Below are 12748 nucleotides of genomic sequence, written 5' to 3'. Positions count from 1 at the left end.
ACGATAGGGTTACTTCCTGATAAACCCATTGTAACTTGAAAATATCCTAAGTCAAAGAGGCATTTAATACACCTAAGCTACTGACCATCAGGGTCTAGCCTCACCTACCCTAAACGTGCTCAGAACACTTATATTAGCCTACACTTGGACAAAATCATCGAACACAAAGTGTATTTTATAATAAAGTATTGAACGTTTCATGTAATTTATTGACTACTGTACTGAAAGTGAAAAATAGAAGGGTCGTATTGGTATAGAATAGTTGTAAGTGTGTGGGTTGTGATCTCATGGCTGACCGGCAGCTGAGGCTCATTGCTGCTGCCCAACATCACGTCAGAGTATCCTGCTGCATTATCGCTAGCCCAGGAAAAGATCAAAATTCAAAATTCGATGTACTATTTCTACCTAACGCGTATCACTTTCACGCTACGCTGAAGTTGAACTATCATAAGTTGGGGACCATCTGTATAAGAAATTTTAAATAATTTAAGGTTACTTACAAGCCAAGGTATTTCCTATTATGGTCTTTGGTGCCAGATCCTAACATTGAAGGGGAGAAGAGCCTACTTAAGAGAACTCAGGGAGATAAAAACAAAGCCACTCACTCTTCCGGGACTGATGTAGACTACTGGAGTTGGTCTGTTGGAAGCCCAGGAGGAAAAAGAAAGCACTTCTACTTGGTCAGAGGAAGAATTTTCCCATTTCGGACCTGGTAGCTCCAAGAAGAAGCTAACTTTTGATAACCATAACCATGAATTCTGTGGTAGACAAAGGCCTTCAGAACTAGGGCTCATTCTCCAGGCCAGGCCTCCTAAGTGTGTGATGCCCCTTGTTACCCTAGAGGAAGATGTTAGGGTCATGTGCCCTAGAGCCTTGGGGATAGAGACAAGGCTGGCTAAAGCCCAGTCCTCCCTCCTTTTTATCTCTTATTATATGCAACTCGATGGCCACTGCTCATTCCTGTGCATAACATGAGATAACGGATATTCAAGAGCTTTGTGAACTGTTGGCTTGGGTGCTGCTGATTTTGTCACCACTGCCACCACCACCATTACCACCATCACCAGCAGTATAGTCTGCTTAGTAGATGATCATGTGCACTCTGGAAAAAAGTTCATCATCATCCCAAACTTGATTGGCAGTGGTTGTCAGTAGGCCATCTCTTCCACTCTGCCAATCACCATGACAACCTCTCTTTCACTGAGTCATGCTCTCCAGCCTCTGTAGCCAGGATGGAACTTTGAGTTGTGGCCCAGTTTGTTCTTGAAGTTGATCATTTTCTTACTCAATGAGTCAATCCCCAACTTCCTGATCTTTGTATTTATTTAGTTAGTCATGTCCTTGAGTCATTTGGGTACATGCATGTCCTGTAGTCCTCTACAGCATAAATTCCCTTAAAGGCAAAGGAACCCACTCCATTTTTATCACAGTGATGTTTCACACAAAAAGCGCTTAATAAAAGTGCTTAATTAAAAAATATATTACCCTATGACAAGTGTTTGTGATGGGTAAGGAATAACGGCCATTATTCCTTAACGGTCCTATAATGGTCCCCACTTGCCAGGTACCAATAGTCAGTATGTGGGGATTCTGGGTAGGTATATCTGGAAGATGCAGTGGTGTCACCTAAGAAAAAGCCAACAGGATCTGACTCCCTACCAAAGGCCCAAACATCTGCTTATCAGTGAAAAGGCCTGAGAGAATGTCTCACAATAATTAAAACACCCATGAGACTGCAGTTAGCACCAGGAGGACAATTTATTAATGTGCACAGGGGACCAGATTATTGAAAGGCTGTGTGATCAAAGCATTCACTCCCAGTAAGCCAGCCTGTGTGGGGAGTCTGACCACATTGAGAAGGTTACATGAGGAAGAAGTCAGAGCAAGGGAGTCAGATGAATCAAATGATCAGTGTCATCTAGGTAAGAAATTCTGATATATCCCTATTGATCTGATAGCAAGGACTTCTTGGCTTCCTAGTCTTCTGCTTAAATCCACCTCTCTCCCCTGACTGAAGCCACCCAATTGGACTGTCCTCCTACATCCATTAACCTCTTTTGTTCCTAAGCCAGTTGTGAGAGCCCTTGATAAATGCCATGAAATTTGGGTAAGTGATCTACACCGGCAAACTCATGAAATCCTGGCTAGAAATCAACTTGGAGGTCATCTTGTTGAACCCACTTATTTGAGAGATGGAGACACTGAACTCCAGAGAAAGAGCAGGTGTTTCTCAAGCTCATGCATCTATTTGGTGGTAGAGTTAAAATAAGAACGTTGGTCTCCCATCTCACAGGTCCAATGCTTCTCTTTGGTCATCATCAAAGGACTTTGAGGTCAACCAGGCTATTGTTATTATTCCTACTTACAGACCAGTAAACCGAGGCTCAGAGAGATTAGTTGGTGTTCCTCAGATTGCACAAAAAAGTTGGGCAGGGCAGAGATTGTTTCCGTATTCTGATTCCTAAGTAAGGTTTTCTAAAGAATGTGAGGCCATTTGTGAATAGACATTTTAAATGGTCTAACAGTATAGTACTGTCTCCATAAAGTTAGGTAGAGTTTAAAGTTAGAAGTGGCAGAGTAATTTAAGGAACTATTATGCTTATGCCAGGAACTGTGTCAAATATGTATTTTTGTAATGCTATGAAATATTAGGCCAGATTCACCCTCTCCATATCAACAGATTCACACATCTGCATTCTTTCTCACTTCCCTCACACCTCACCATCTGTCACCTGCCCTGTTTCTAGCCCACCTCTTGCTGTGACTGTTTGTCTCACTCTATCTTGAAGTCTTTCTTTCTGTCTTCTATGATCTCTTTTACTTTAAAGAAAACTCTTCAGTTGACCTTTCTGCCACCTCCAACTTTCATTTGTCTCCTCAACTGCTCTAATAGGCTGTGTTCATCTTCTGTCTTAATTTTTAAGCTTCTGATCTTACCCCTTCCTTGACTCTGCATCTTGGGGTTCACTAATTATTTCACCACGGCCAAATTCAGATTTCTTTCCTCTAAAGAGTCTAATCCTTTTTTGAACTAACTGTTGAATGACATTATCAATAACTGCCCCATTCTTTCTCCCGCCCCTCCACTCCCCCACTGCTTAACATCCTTGTTCAGTGCCTTAATGATGCTCTATGATCTACTCCCCTTTATAGCCATTCTTTACCTCTTCCACTGGTTTCTCTCCTTCCCATTGGAAGTTCTAGTGCCACCATTTTAGACATCTACTTTGGAAAGCTCACACACTCACATGGTTATAACCCTTTCTTGCTTTTGTGCAGAAGCTGTTTGAATTTACATTTTTAGCTTCTACCTCTTCTCTCTTTGATTGCTTAACCAGTAAGTCTCCCCTGGACAGTTCATTGGTGATTGAAACTTGTCTCGTTGGAGATACTACTCACCGTGGTGACCTCCTACTTCTCAAATAGCCACTCCTCAGCAGTCTGTTGGCATGAACAAAAACTCTTTTGGGAGGTTCCCGGAATAGGAGTCATTTTTGAACTTGTCTGTCCCCCATTTGTACCTAATTCTTCACCAAATCCTGTTACATCTTTCTTCATAGCACCTCAGCATCACTTGTTCTTTGAATGTTGGCAGGAACGATCCTAATTCACACCCTGATCAGACCAACACTTGGATCAGTGTGTGCACCTTCAGTCTCAGAGCCCTCCATCCCATACTTCTCAAACTTTTCATCATTCTGCCTGCTTGTTTAAAGGCTTGGGGAAATATAATTTCTCAAAAATATACATTCCTCACCCTGCACTCTGCCAGTCTCCTTCCTGTCCCCTCCCACAAGAAGCCCCCTGACACCTAGCCAGCCTGTCCCTCATTCCACAACGGCACTTGCTCATTCCCATTGTTTCATAAGGACTTCTGCATCAGTTTGCTAGGGCTGCCATAACAAAGTACCACAAAAGTCTGAGATCAAGATGTTGGCAGGGTTGGTTTCTTCTGAGGCCTCTCTCCCTGACTTGTAGACGGCCGTCTTCTCCCTGTGTCATCACATCATCTTCCCTCTGTACATGTCTGGGTCCAAATGTCCTAGTCTTCTAGGCACCCAAGTCATAATGGATTAGGACCCACCCTGATGACCTCTTTTAACCTTAACTACCTCTTTAAAGACCCTTTCTATACATCTAGTCACATTCTGGGGTACTGGGGATTAATACATAAGAATTTGGTGGGAGGACAGAATTCAGCCCATAACGTCTTCTCTTCCCAACTTCCCATGTGCTCTTTTTCTCATATCCCCCTTTGTTTTTTCTCTCTGTCTGTTCCTCACTGCCATCAAAACCCAGTGATGCCCATTTCGTTGTCCTCACGGGATGGTCTCCTTGGCATCGCCCTATTGGTTTACACACACAGATGTATTGCTTCATGAATGTGCTTCTTTTTTTTTTTTTTTTTGCGGTACGTGGGCCTCTCACTGTTGCCGCCTCTTCCGTTGCGGAGCACAGGCTCCAGACGCGCAGGCTCAGCGGCCATGGCTCACGGGCCCAGCCGCTCCGCGGCATGTGGGATCTTCCTAGACCGGGGCACGAACCCACGTCCCCTGCATCGGCAGGCGGACTCTCAACCACTGCGCCACCAGGGAAGCCCTGAATGTGCTTCTTCTTTTTATTTTTTTTGATTCATTCCTGTGCTTCTCTGCCTCTGGTTTGACTGAGAGCAGGGACTGTGTCTCATCTTCTGTCCACAGCTCTTGATTTGGGAGGTGCTTGAAAAATGCTATTGCTAAGGTACCGTAAGTTCCTCCTCTAAGGCAGCCTGACACACACACACCCTCCTCTGACTTCTCAAGAGGCTTTTTGAGGGGAAACGGTTTTTCCCAAGTGGTAACAGGGAAAATAAATGGTGATTCTGTTGACAGCAAGGAGGAAGAGAGCTGAGGCTCTATACAGATGACGTCCTGTTAGCTCACCTCCTTTCTAAATTGGAAAGGCAGGAAAGGGCATCTGGGAGAGAAACGCCTAAAAGTAGTGATAAATTCAGTGATTTTTTGCTGAAGACAAATATTTCCTCAGAAGTTTTGGAGAAGGTGCTATTTCTTGACCTAAAGGGATGAAAATTCTAGGTAAAAATCTACCTCTTTTCAGAGAGTCAGTTGGCTGGAAGGCTCATCTGGTCAGGAGTAGAACCCTTGGAGGGAAACCAGTTGGATCTTGGTGGCTCACAAAGGAAGAAGCTGGTTGTCGTGTACTAGGAGTGGTGTGATGGTGTATCTGCCTAGCCATGGACTCCTGAGTGAGGGCAGTTGGGATGAGTTGATGCAGTTAGCCTTTCTCTCTAGTAACATGGGAGAGGTGTTTGGAAGCTGTGGCCAAGAGAGACAGGCCATTCAGTTAAGGATATACCCACCTCCCTTCTCCTCCTTGCTTTCGTCCTTCCATGCTTCCTTCCTATGCCTTCATCCCTTTCTTCTCTCTTCCCCTGCCCCCCTCTCTCCCCCATTCACTGTCAGGAAGGGCTATGCCAGAAGGGCCCGCTCAGCGTGTCATGGCAGCGGCAGAGGCTAGAAGCATCGGCAGCTTCCACAGTGAGTCTGGATTTCGTTTCTGGGGTCAGGGGGCTGGGCAGTCCACACACAAACTGAGAGCTTGCAGACTTTGGAGAGGAACTTCCATGGGCTGGGGCTGCTCCCCACATCTCCTCCCCTGCCTCCCATCATGGGGACATCGTTTAACATTCATGGAAGTTTCCTGCCAAAGGCTTTGATGTGCTTCGGATGTCTCATGGGCAAGAAGCATGGTGGTGGTGGTGGTGGCGGAGGGGCCGGGGCCATGTTCTGCTAAAATGAGGTGCACATCTGGGAGAGCCGCCGGAGTTCAAATGGCTGCTAGGGATTCTGTCCGGGCCTGCGCGTGTGGTAGAGGCTGGAGGCTCTGCATGGACTGTGGTTTGGCTGCTTTCTTGCGTTTCAGGAAGGGTGCCTTGAGTTTTGAATACACATTGGATGCCTACACTCCCTAAGAGACTCCCTTTAAGGAACTAAGAGTACCACATAGACTTCAGGGTCTGAAAAACTGGAGGTCTCCCCGTTGACTTCAGGTGAAGCTTAGTCTAAGAAATTTGATGTTCAGGATAGCTATTACAGAGCTCCATGCCTGAGTCATATCCCTGAGTATTGAGGGGAAGGTTTTCCCCCTCCCCATTGTAATTTCTACAGTAGTTTCTGGAGTGGAGATGGACATACTGCAGCATTAGTCAAAGTTCCATCTGTCTTGCCTTGATCATCAGACAGAAGTGGATCGCTTCCTTCCACTTTTTGCCTAGAGGCTGTTTCCTTCTGTTTGGGGAATGGTCCACTTGGGAAAATAGAAACACAAAATTTACCTACCCAACCTTAAAATCTCACACAGACTAGGAAATATGAGTCCTTCTTGCCATCTCGAGATGCTTTCCCACAGGCCAGATGCTGTTTCCAGACACTAACTGGGTGTGTTGTAGTTCATTTTTAAGAGAGAAGCCTCTGGTTTCTATTACATGACATTATCCTGATGTCAGTCTTCTGGGCAGGTGAACGGGGTTGCTTTTACAATTCCATTCATTTCTCTCATGATTTGGTTAAGGAGGTAAATTAAGCATAGCTTCCCAAGTTCTCTCAGGATCCCATTTTTATAGGTATCTCTTCTTGGCACTGTTACCAATAAAGGCATTAACGTTTAGGATTTTTCAATGCTAACAGCTGTGTAGAGCTTGAGTTTATCAGAACATGTTTGCCAGTCTTGTGAGAATTTTGAAAGCAGGACCATTATAAGAGATTAATCACTCTCATGCTTTTAAAACATCATATGCATTTCATTCACATCAAGGTAAAACTCTTGGTTTCAGGAGTTGATGGGCTTAATTAAAGTATCAAATTGGTCAAATTTATGAATTAAGTTCAAAAAATATTTATTATTAATCAACTATGTGTATTTGACTGGCTAAACTTGAATGTCTCAGAAAATGAAAAGAGAAGCTACTAATAATTAAATAGATACCACAGGCATAAACTGGGACCTTCCCTGAGAAATTGGGACATACAGTCACTCTCTTCATGTACTGTGAACTGTTCTAGGTGCTAAGGATACAACTGTGAATAAAACAGACAAAAATCTCTGACCTTAATAAGGAAGATAGAAAATAAATATAAAGTAAAATATATTTCATGTTAGAGAATAACAGGTCCTTAGAAGAAAAATAAAGCAGAGGAGAGAAAAAGAAATGCTTGGTGATGGTAATGGTGGTGGTGGTGGGGTGGTGGTGGTGGTGGTGGTGGTGGTGGTGGTGGTGGTGGTGGTGGTGGTGGTGGTGGTGGTGGTGGTGGTGGTGGTGTGTGTGTGTGTGTGTGTGTGTGCGCGCGCGCGCACATGTGTGTTTGCAGTTTTAGACGGGGAGGTCAAAGCAGTTGAGTCTCCTGAAGACTGCAGTGTATTTTAGTTTATTTAATTTAGCCAAGGAAGGCTTTAATGGCTTGGCTTAAATTTTTCTGAAACAAGTCAAATCTGGAAATTCTGAATCCAAAGCAAAAGAAACCTCAAAAACTTCAGAATGACCAAAAAAAAATTGAGGAGACAGAATCAGGGGTGGCCATGGCATTGGAAGCATACCTTGTCTGTTTGATAGGTTTCATCTCCAACTAACCTCACTGAGAGGGTGTCAGAAAGTGAATGAGTCTGTGGCTTTATCCACTTGGGGAGCATCTTTGTAGAAAATCCCTCAATCTTTGACTTGCCCTGGCCATTCAGGATAGTTCGAGGCTTTTCTTCTTCCATCTGGTGTCCTTGGGGGTTGTAGGGGATGACAACTCACATTTATTGTGCACCTACACCTGTCAGGCACTTTGCTAGGGGCTCTGAGTATGTTTATTTAATTTACACTGTTCTCACGATGAATTTATCAAAGTCTTACTTTATGGATTAGAACACCGACATTTAAACATGGAACTAGAAAATTGTGCAGCCGGGATCTAAACCCAGGTGAAAGTGTATCTGAAACCCTGCTTCTATCAGTTAGTCTCAGCATCCATCCATAGATACCAGTTGGCAGGAAGTAGTAGAAAGAAAAGAGAAGTAGGACTCGCTGGATTACCACAAGGTCCTGCGAACTGGCTGACGCGCATGGCTGGATGAGGAGTAGATGTATTGGGGTGATTGTACATGTCTTTGCTGACTGTGCATGACGTACAGCAACTTCTGCTGCTTCTCCTTATGTTGTTGTCCTTGGGAATGGGGATAGGCATGGACCATTCGGGGGGCATGAGAGCTCGTCTTCCCATTGGGGCATCCATCCTAGGCAGAGGTGGAGCTTGACTTCAGTGTGTCCTGGGTTCCTGGGTTTCGTGCACGTTGGAAGGAGGGCGGTGCATGGGTCTCTGTATAGATAATAGGGTTGGGGAGAATGCATGCAGACGTCTGAGACCAGACAAAGGTTTTTCAACAGGGGATTGAGTGAAGAGTTGAGTTTGAAGAGAATCCTAAGTTTCCTGCCTGCCTTTGTGAATGGAACCCACAGACTGACTTCATCCAGTCTTGGGACTGCTATTAACAAGAAGCAGGAAGTCTCTGGACCACATCTTCTTATGGTTATACTTAACGTTGATATCACTCTGTGACCTTGTGTCTATTTGTAATGTACATTTACATACTTCTCAGAAAAAAAATTAAGTAGAATCTTACTTTATGCATAAGGTGGGCTCTTGATAAAGTGGTGTGGTAAGCAAACCACCGTTTATGTGCACCAGAGAGAGCTGCTGTAGCAAAGTGAAGAATTATTTTGGGATCTCCCATAATCCTCTCCCGTTTTCCTTTTACTCTAAAGGAGGATCTTTCCACCTGCAATGCAGTTATTTCCTTGGACTTCTGTAACGTATTTATCCAGAGGTCTCAATCCACGTCAAGGCAATGTCTCTTAGTTTCACAATATGTGTCATATGGATAGAGAGAAGTTATTACTCTGTCATTTACTCAGGATTTTCTTTACCATCACAATGTCAGAATCACTTAAGAATATACTCCAGGCACTTGAATGTCCCTTACTGTGGTATTCCAGCTATTGGATGATGGCTGCCCCGTCAAATCCTGGTTCTTTTCTGCCTATAGCCTGTTATCTAGTTTCCCTCCATCACTTTGAAACTCATGAGCTAAGGAGAAAATCATCATTCATCTTCCTCCATAGGATACTCTTCCCTGACTTGTCTCCGAGTCCCCTCCCTGGCAAAAAGAGGCAAGAAAGCAAACTACATTTTCTTCTAAAATATGAACCCGTTTCAACATCAGTTGACTTCTCTCTTCTGTATCCATGTGCTCTGTGGTGTACCAATTTGGAACAGGAGTAAAGGTTAGAAATATCTGCTTATCTTTTAAGCTGACAAGGATATTCCTTCTTTCACTGATTACATACTGCCCACCCTGCCAGTCACACATTAAATGTCTTAATTCTAGAAAGGACTTAGTTGCAGCTAGAAAGACAATGCTGGAGTCTTTGACCCAAGTCTGTGAGGGTACATGGTCATAAGTGAGTCCCAGTATGGGAACTCGCTTGGAGACCCAAGGCACACCCTTTACACCAGCATGCTGGGAACCCAAGGATGTATCTCCTCACCCCAATGAACCCAGTTTTTCTAATTAACCTGAAAACACATACCTGTCTCTTTGCACACCCAAGGCACAAAAGGAGAACTCAAGATGAGCTTTTTTCACCCCCTCTCTGCAGGTTAGTGTTTTTCAGCCATCACGGACGGAGGTTGTAGGGTGAATCAAGTTGTGGTGAAGTTGTCTATGAGCTAGAGAGTATTCTAAAACACACTAGGACTTTGACGGAGTCAAAAACCAACATAGTTGAACAGCGTTGAAATTGTGGGATATGATTTTTCACTTTTTTGTTGCTATTCCAAGTCTTGCAACGTAAGAGAGTGAAGACTGGCCTTTTGGGAGGGAGCCTAATATATTGTCCTGTGGGAGGTTCCTCTTAATTACGTGGCGTCTCATGTCCTTAAGTTCAGGGAAATTGGTTGTGTGTTCCCAGGGTCAATCCTTTGGGTTCTCACCTAGAGATTTATCCAGAGATAAGAGCTCTGCCCATTCAATGGTAATTAATCTTTGAACTCCTGGTTCTCTTGGCATTGCTCTCTGATGATCTGAAAATAGATGTCTCAGATCAGAGCAAACCCCCAGAAGAGCATGCTGAGAGTTGCCTGGTATGAGGTGGGGCCCAGGGCTTCACGTGAAAGGGCTCTGGGGAGCCAGAGGGAAGATGACAGAGAAAAGAAGGGAACCGTCTGGTTGTGCCATAATGCCGCTCATTAGCAAAGGTGCCCTAGCATTTTTGATGGGATTCTATACTCCTTGTTCTGGATCTTATCTTCAAAGTTGGTCAAGTCCATTTGCTTCCACAATTCTTTGGGGACAGATGACTTATGAGAAATCCATATGTCTGGAAGGATTGTGACAAGACCTCCTGTCTGGAGATGCTGGTGGAAATAACATAAGTTCCGCTATCTCTTTTGCCTGGGTCTGCTGGGCTGGTCCCTACCTCTCTTGAGCATTAGCTAGTTCCTCTGATTTCTGCCACCTCCTCCCATGCTGGCATTTGTGGCTAACCCTAATGGAAACTAGATGTCTGATGCGACCTGCAGCCAATCGCACTGGTTTTGGGCAGGTGCAGTCATACAAGGAAAGCTTTCAGTTCAGGTGCTGGTCTCAGAGCCACGTGTGTGATGCTTGGTGGTTGGTGAGACCCTGGCATGTGGGTACCAGCACGCAGAGCAGGAAAGAAGAAAAGTGCACTCGGGGTGAGAGAAGGTATATTGCACTTCCATCCTAGCTGGGCAAGCTGGTTTCTATCTGGGCCTCTGGCATCTCTCTGAGTCTTTCTTCTTAGGTTCATTTCTAGAAATCGACATTTATTCCTAGAAATAAAGATGAACTTGAGAGTTGAATTTTCGACTGTTAGATCAAGATTCTTTTGGCTACAAGTGACAAAAAACTTAATCTATCTTAAGCAAAAAGGCAGTGTATTGTCCCAGTAATCACCAAATCCAGGTTTAGAACTTATTTCTGCAGTGGCTTAATTCTAAGACCCAAATAAGTCACCAGGCTTGACATGTGTTGCTAGCTCTCTCCCTCCTTCCTTCTCCTCTCTACTCAACCTGCCCATCATCCCTCCATCTCTCTGTGCCTTCCTCTTTCTCTGCCTGAAACTATGATCTTAGAGAAAGAGACATTAATGGGAAATAGATTTCCAAACAATCAAGGCTAATGAATTTTGAAAATTATGATGATACATGCTGCAGGAACTGAACAGATTATTTGGGACCTAGTTGATCACTAACAAAGACTTGTATTCATCAGGGAGTCCTTGCCATGGGGAGCCCAGCTGAAATAATCAGCCTCACTTCTACAGGAGTCAGGCCAGGCATCACGCAGAGAAAATCTGCAAAGCAAAGACCAAGGAAGCAAAGCCCGTGACTGACTGCTTTTTCCAGTCCGTCTACGAGGAGGAACATATGATGTTTTCCAGTGTCATTTTTATGAGCATTCTCTGGGCCGATGTTGGCTTCCATCTTCCTTCACTGAATCTGCAGATTTAGATATTTCTGAAGGAAAATCCTCTTTAGCTTTTATGGGTGTTTTTACAGAAATCAAATTCTGGGATTTCTATCATACTTCCCCAAATCTGCCACCTCCAGCCCATCAATTTATAGGCTTGAAAACTTTTTTTACAAGTGAGTCTCCCTTCAACTTGAAAATGCATAAGACCTCTGACTTGGGGGTGCAAAAGAACATTGGTTTTGGAATCAGAATAATTTAGGTGTGAGGCTTGGATCTTTCACTCTTCAGCCTTTTGGACTCACATAAGTTGCTTAACCTTTTCCTCCCTTTCCTTCCCTTCCTTCCTTCATGCAATGCTTTTGATAATAATAATTTCCAGAGCCAAGGCATATTGAGAGGAGTGGATGAAGCAGTGCATTTTGTCTTATTTATCACAGATCCTGGCCCAGTATAAACACTCAGTAAGTTTTTGTTCTGTATCCCTGTTCACTGGGACAAGCCTTCCACCTCTGCCCCAACCTTGAAATAATGAAAGAATCTCTTTCTACCTCTGTTGCAGTGGAGACCAGAGGTTTAAATAAATTAAGATGAGGGCACTATGCTTGAGGATTGCCTACCCCAGACTTAGCCTCGCTCTACCTCCTGGGGACTCACTAAGTGACCCTGAGTAAGATGTTTCATCCCAGTTTCATTAGAGACAAGAAGCCCACTTGCCCTTATCCTCCTTCTACGCTTTTGGAAACATGAATGTGTACAATAGAGTAGGAATGCCTTTGAAAAAAACCATCCAACTGTGATTACTGGCTTAGCATTTAAGACTTTCTCCTGGGTTCATCCTCGGAGCAGTCTTCCCCCTCCTTTTGACCTTGAGGGAGAAGCCAAGAGGTAGGGCTTGTTTATAAAGGGAGAAGGGGCAGCCCACAGCTGCAGGCCTCAGATGATAGCTTGGGATGCCAGATGCTGTGTGGAGGGAAAGCTCCTCCAGCCCTTTCATCTGAGATTACCCTTGGCTCACACCCTTCACTGCAAAAAGGCACCCTGGGATCCAGTTGTAGAGTAGTGGGCTGTGTGGAACTAGTGGGTCTCAGAACTCTAACCTTCTCCCAGGGCTGGGAGGGGCATCCAGAGGTCATCTAGTCTTTGCTTCACCGAATCACCATGTTTTGGAACTAGATGACCTAAAAGTCAACTAGCCCAATTCTCTTCGCTCACC

The 12748-nt window shown here is 44.3% G+C and overlaps 1 protein-coding gene across 4 annotated transcripts in view; it reads left to right on the top strand.

Annotated features, from left to right (window-relative positions):
- NTRK3 (neurotrophic receptor tyrosine kinase 3) overlaps window positions 1-12748 on the top strand; it is a gene marked incomplete at both ends in the record, with an annotated part of 370615 nt that overhangs the window by 337267 nt on the left and 20600 nt on the right. The window contains one exon of one of the 4 annotated variants that reach the window (XM_082649285.1): window positions 5463-5537. The exons of the other annotated variants lie outside the window; for them this stretch is intronic. Within the exon in view, the coding sequence (XP_082505411.1) occupies window positions 5463-5537 (75 nt within the window). The remainder of the gene's footprint in view (window positions 1-5462; window positions 5538-12748) is intronic. 4 annotated transcript variants of the gene reach the window in all.

Source organism: Grampus griseus (genome assembly GCF_964374135.1).
Source record: "Grampus griseus genome assembly, chromosome: 2".
Taxonomy (NCBI): Eukaryota; Metazoa; Chordata; class Mammalia; order Artiodactyla; family Delphinidae; genus Grampus; species Grampus griseus.
This window is presented reverse-complemented; position numbering and strand designations above follow the sequence as displayed.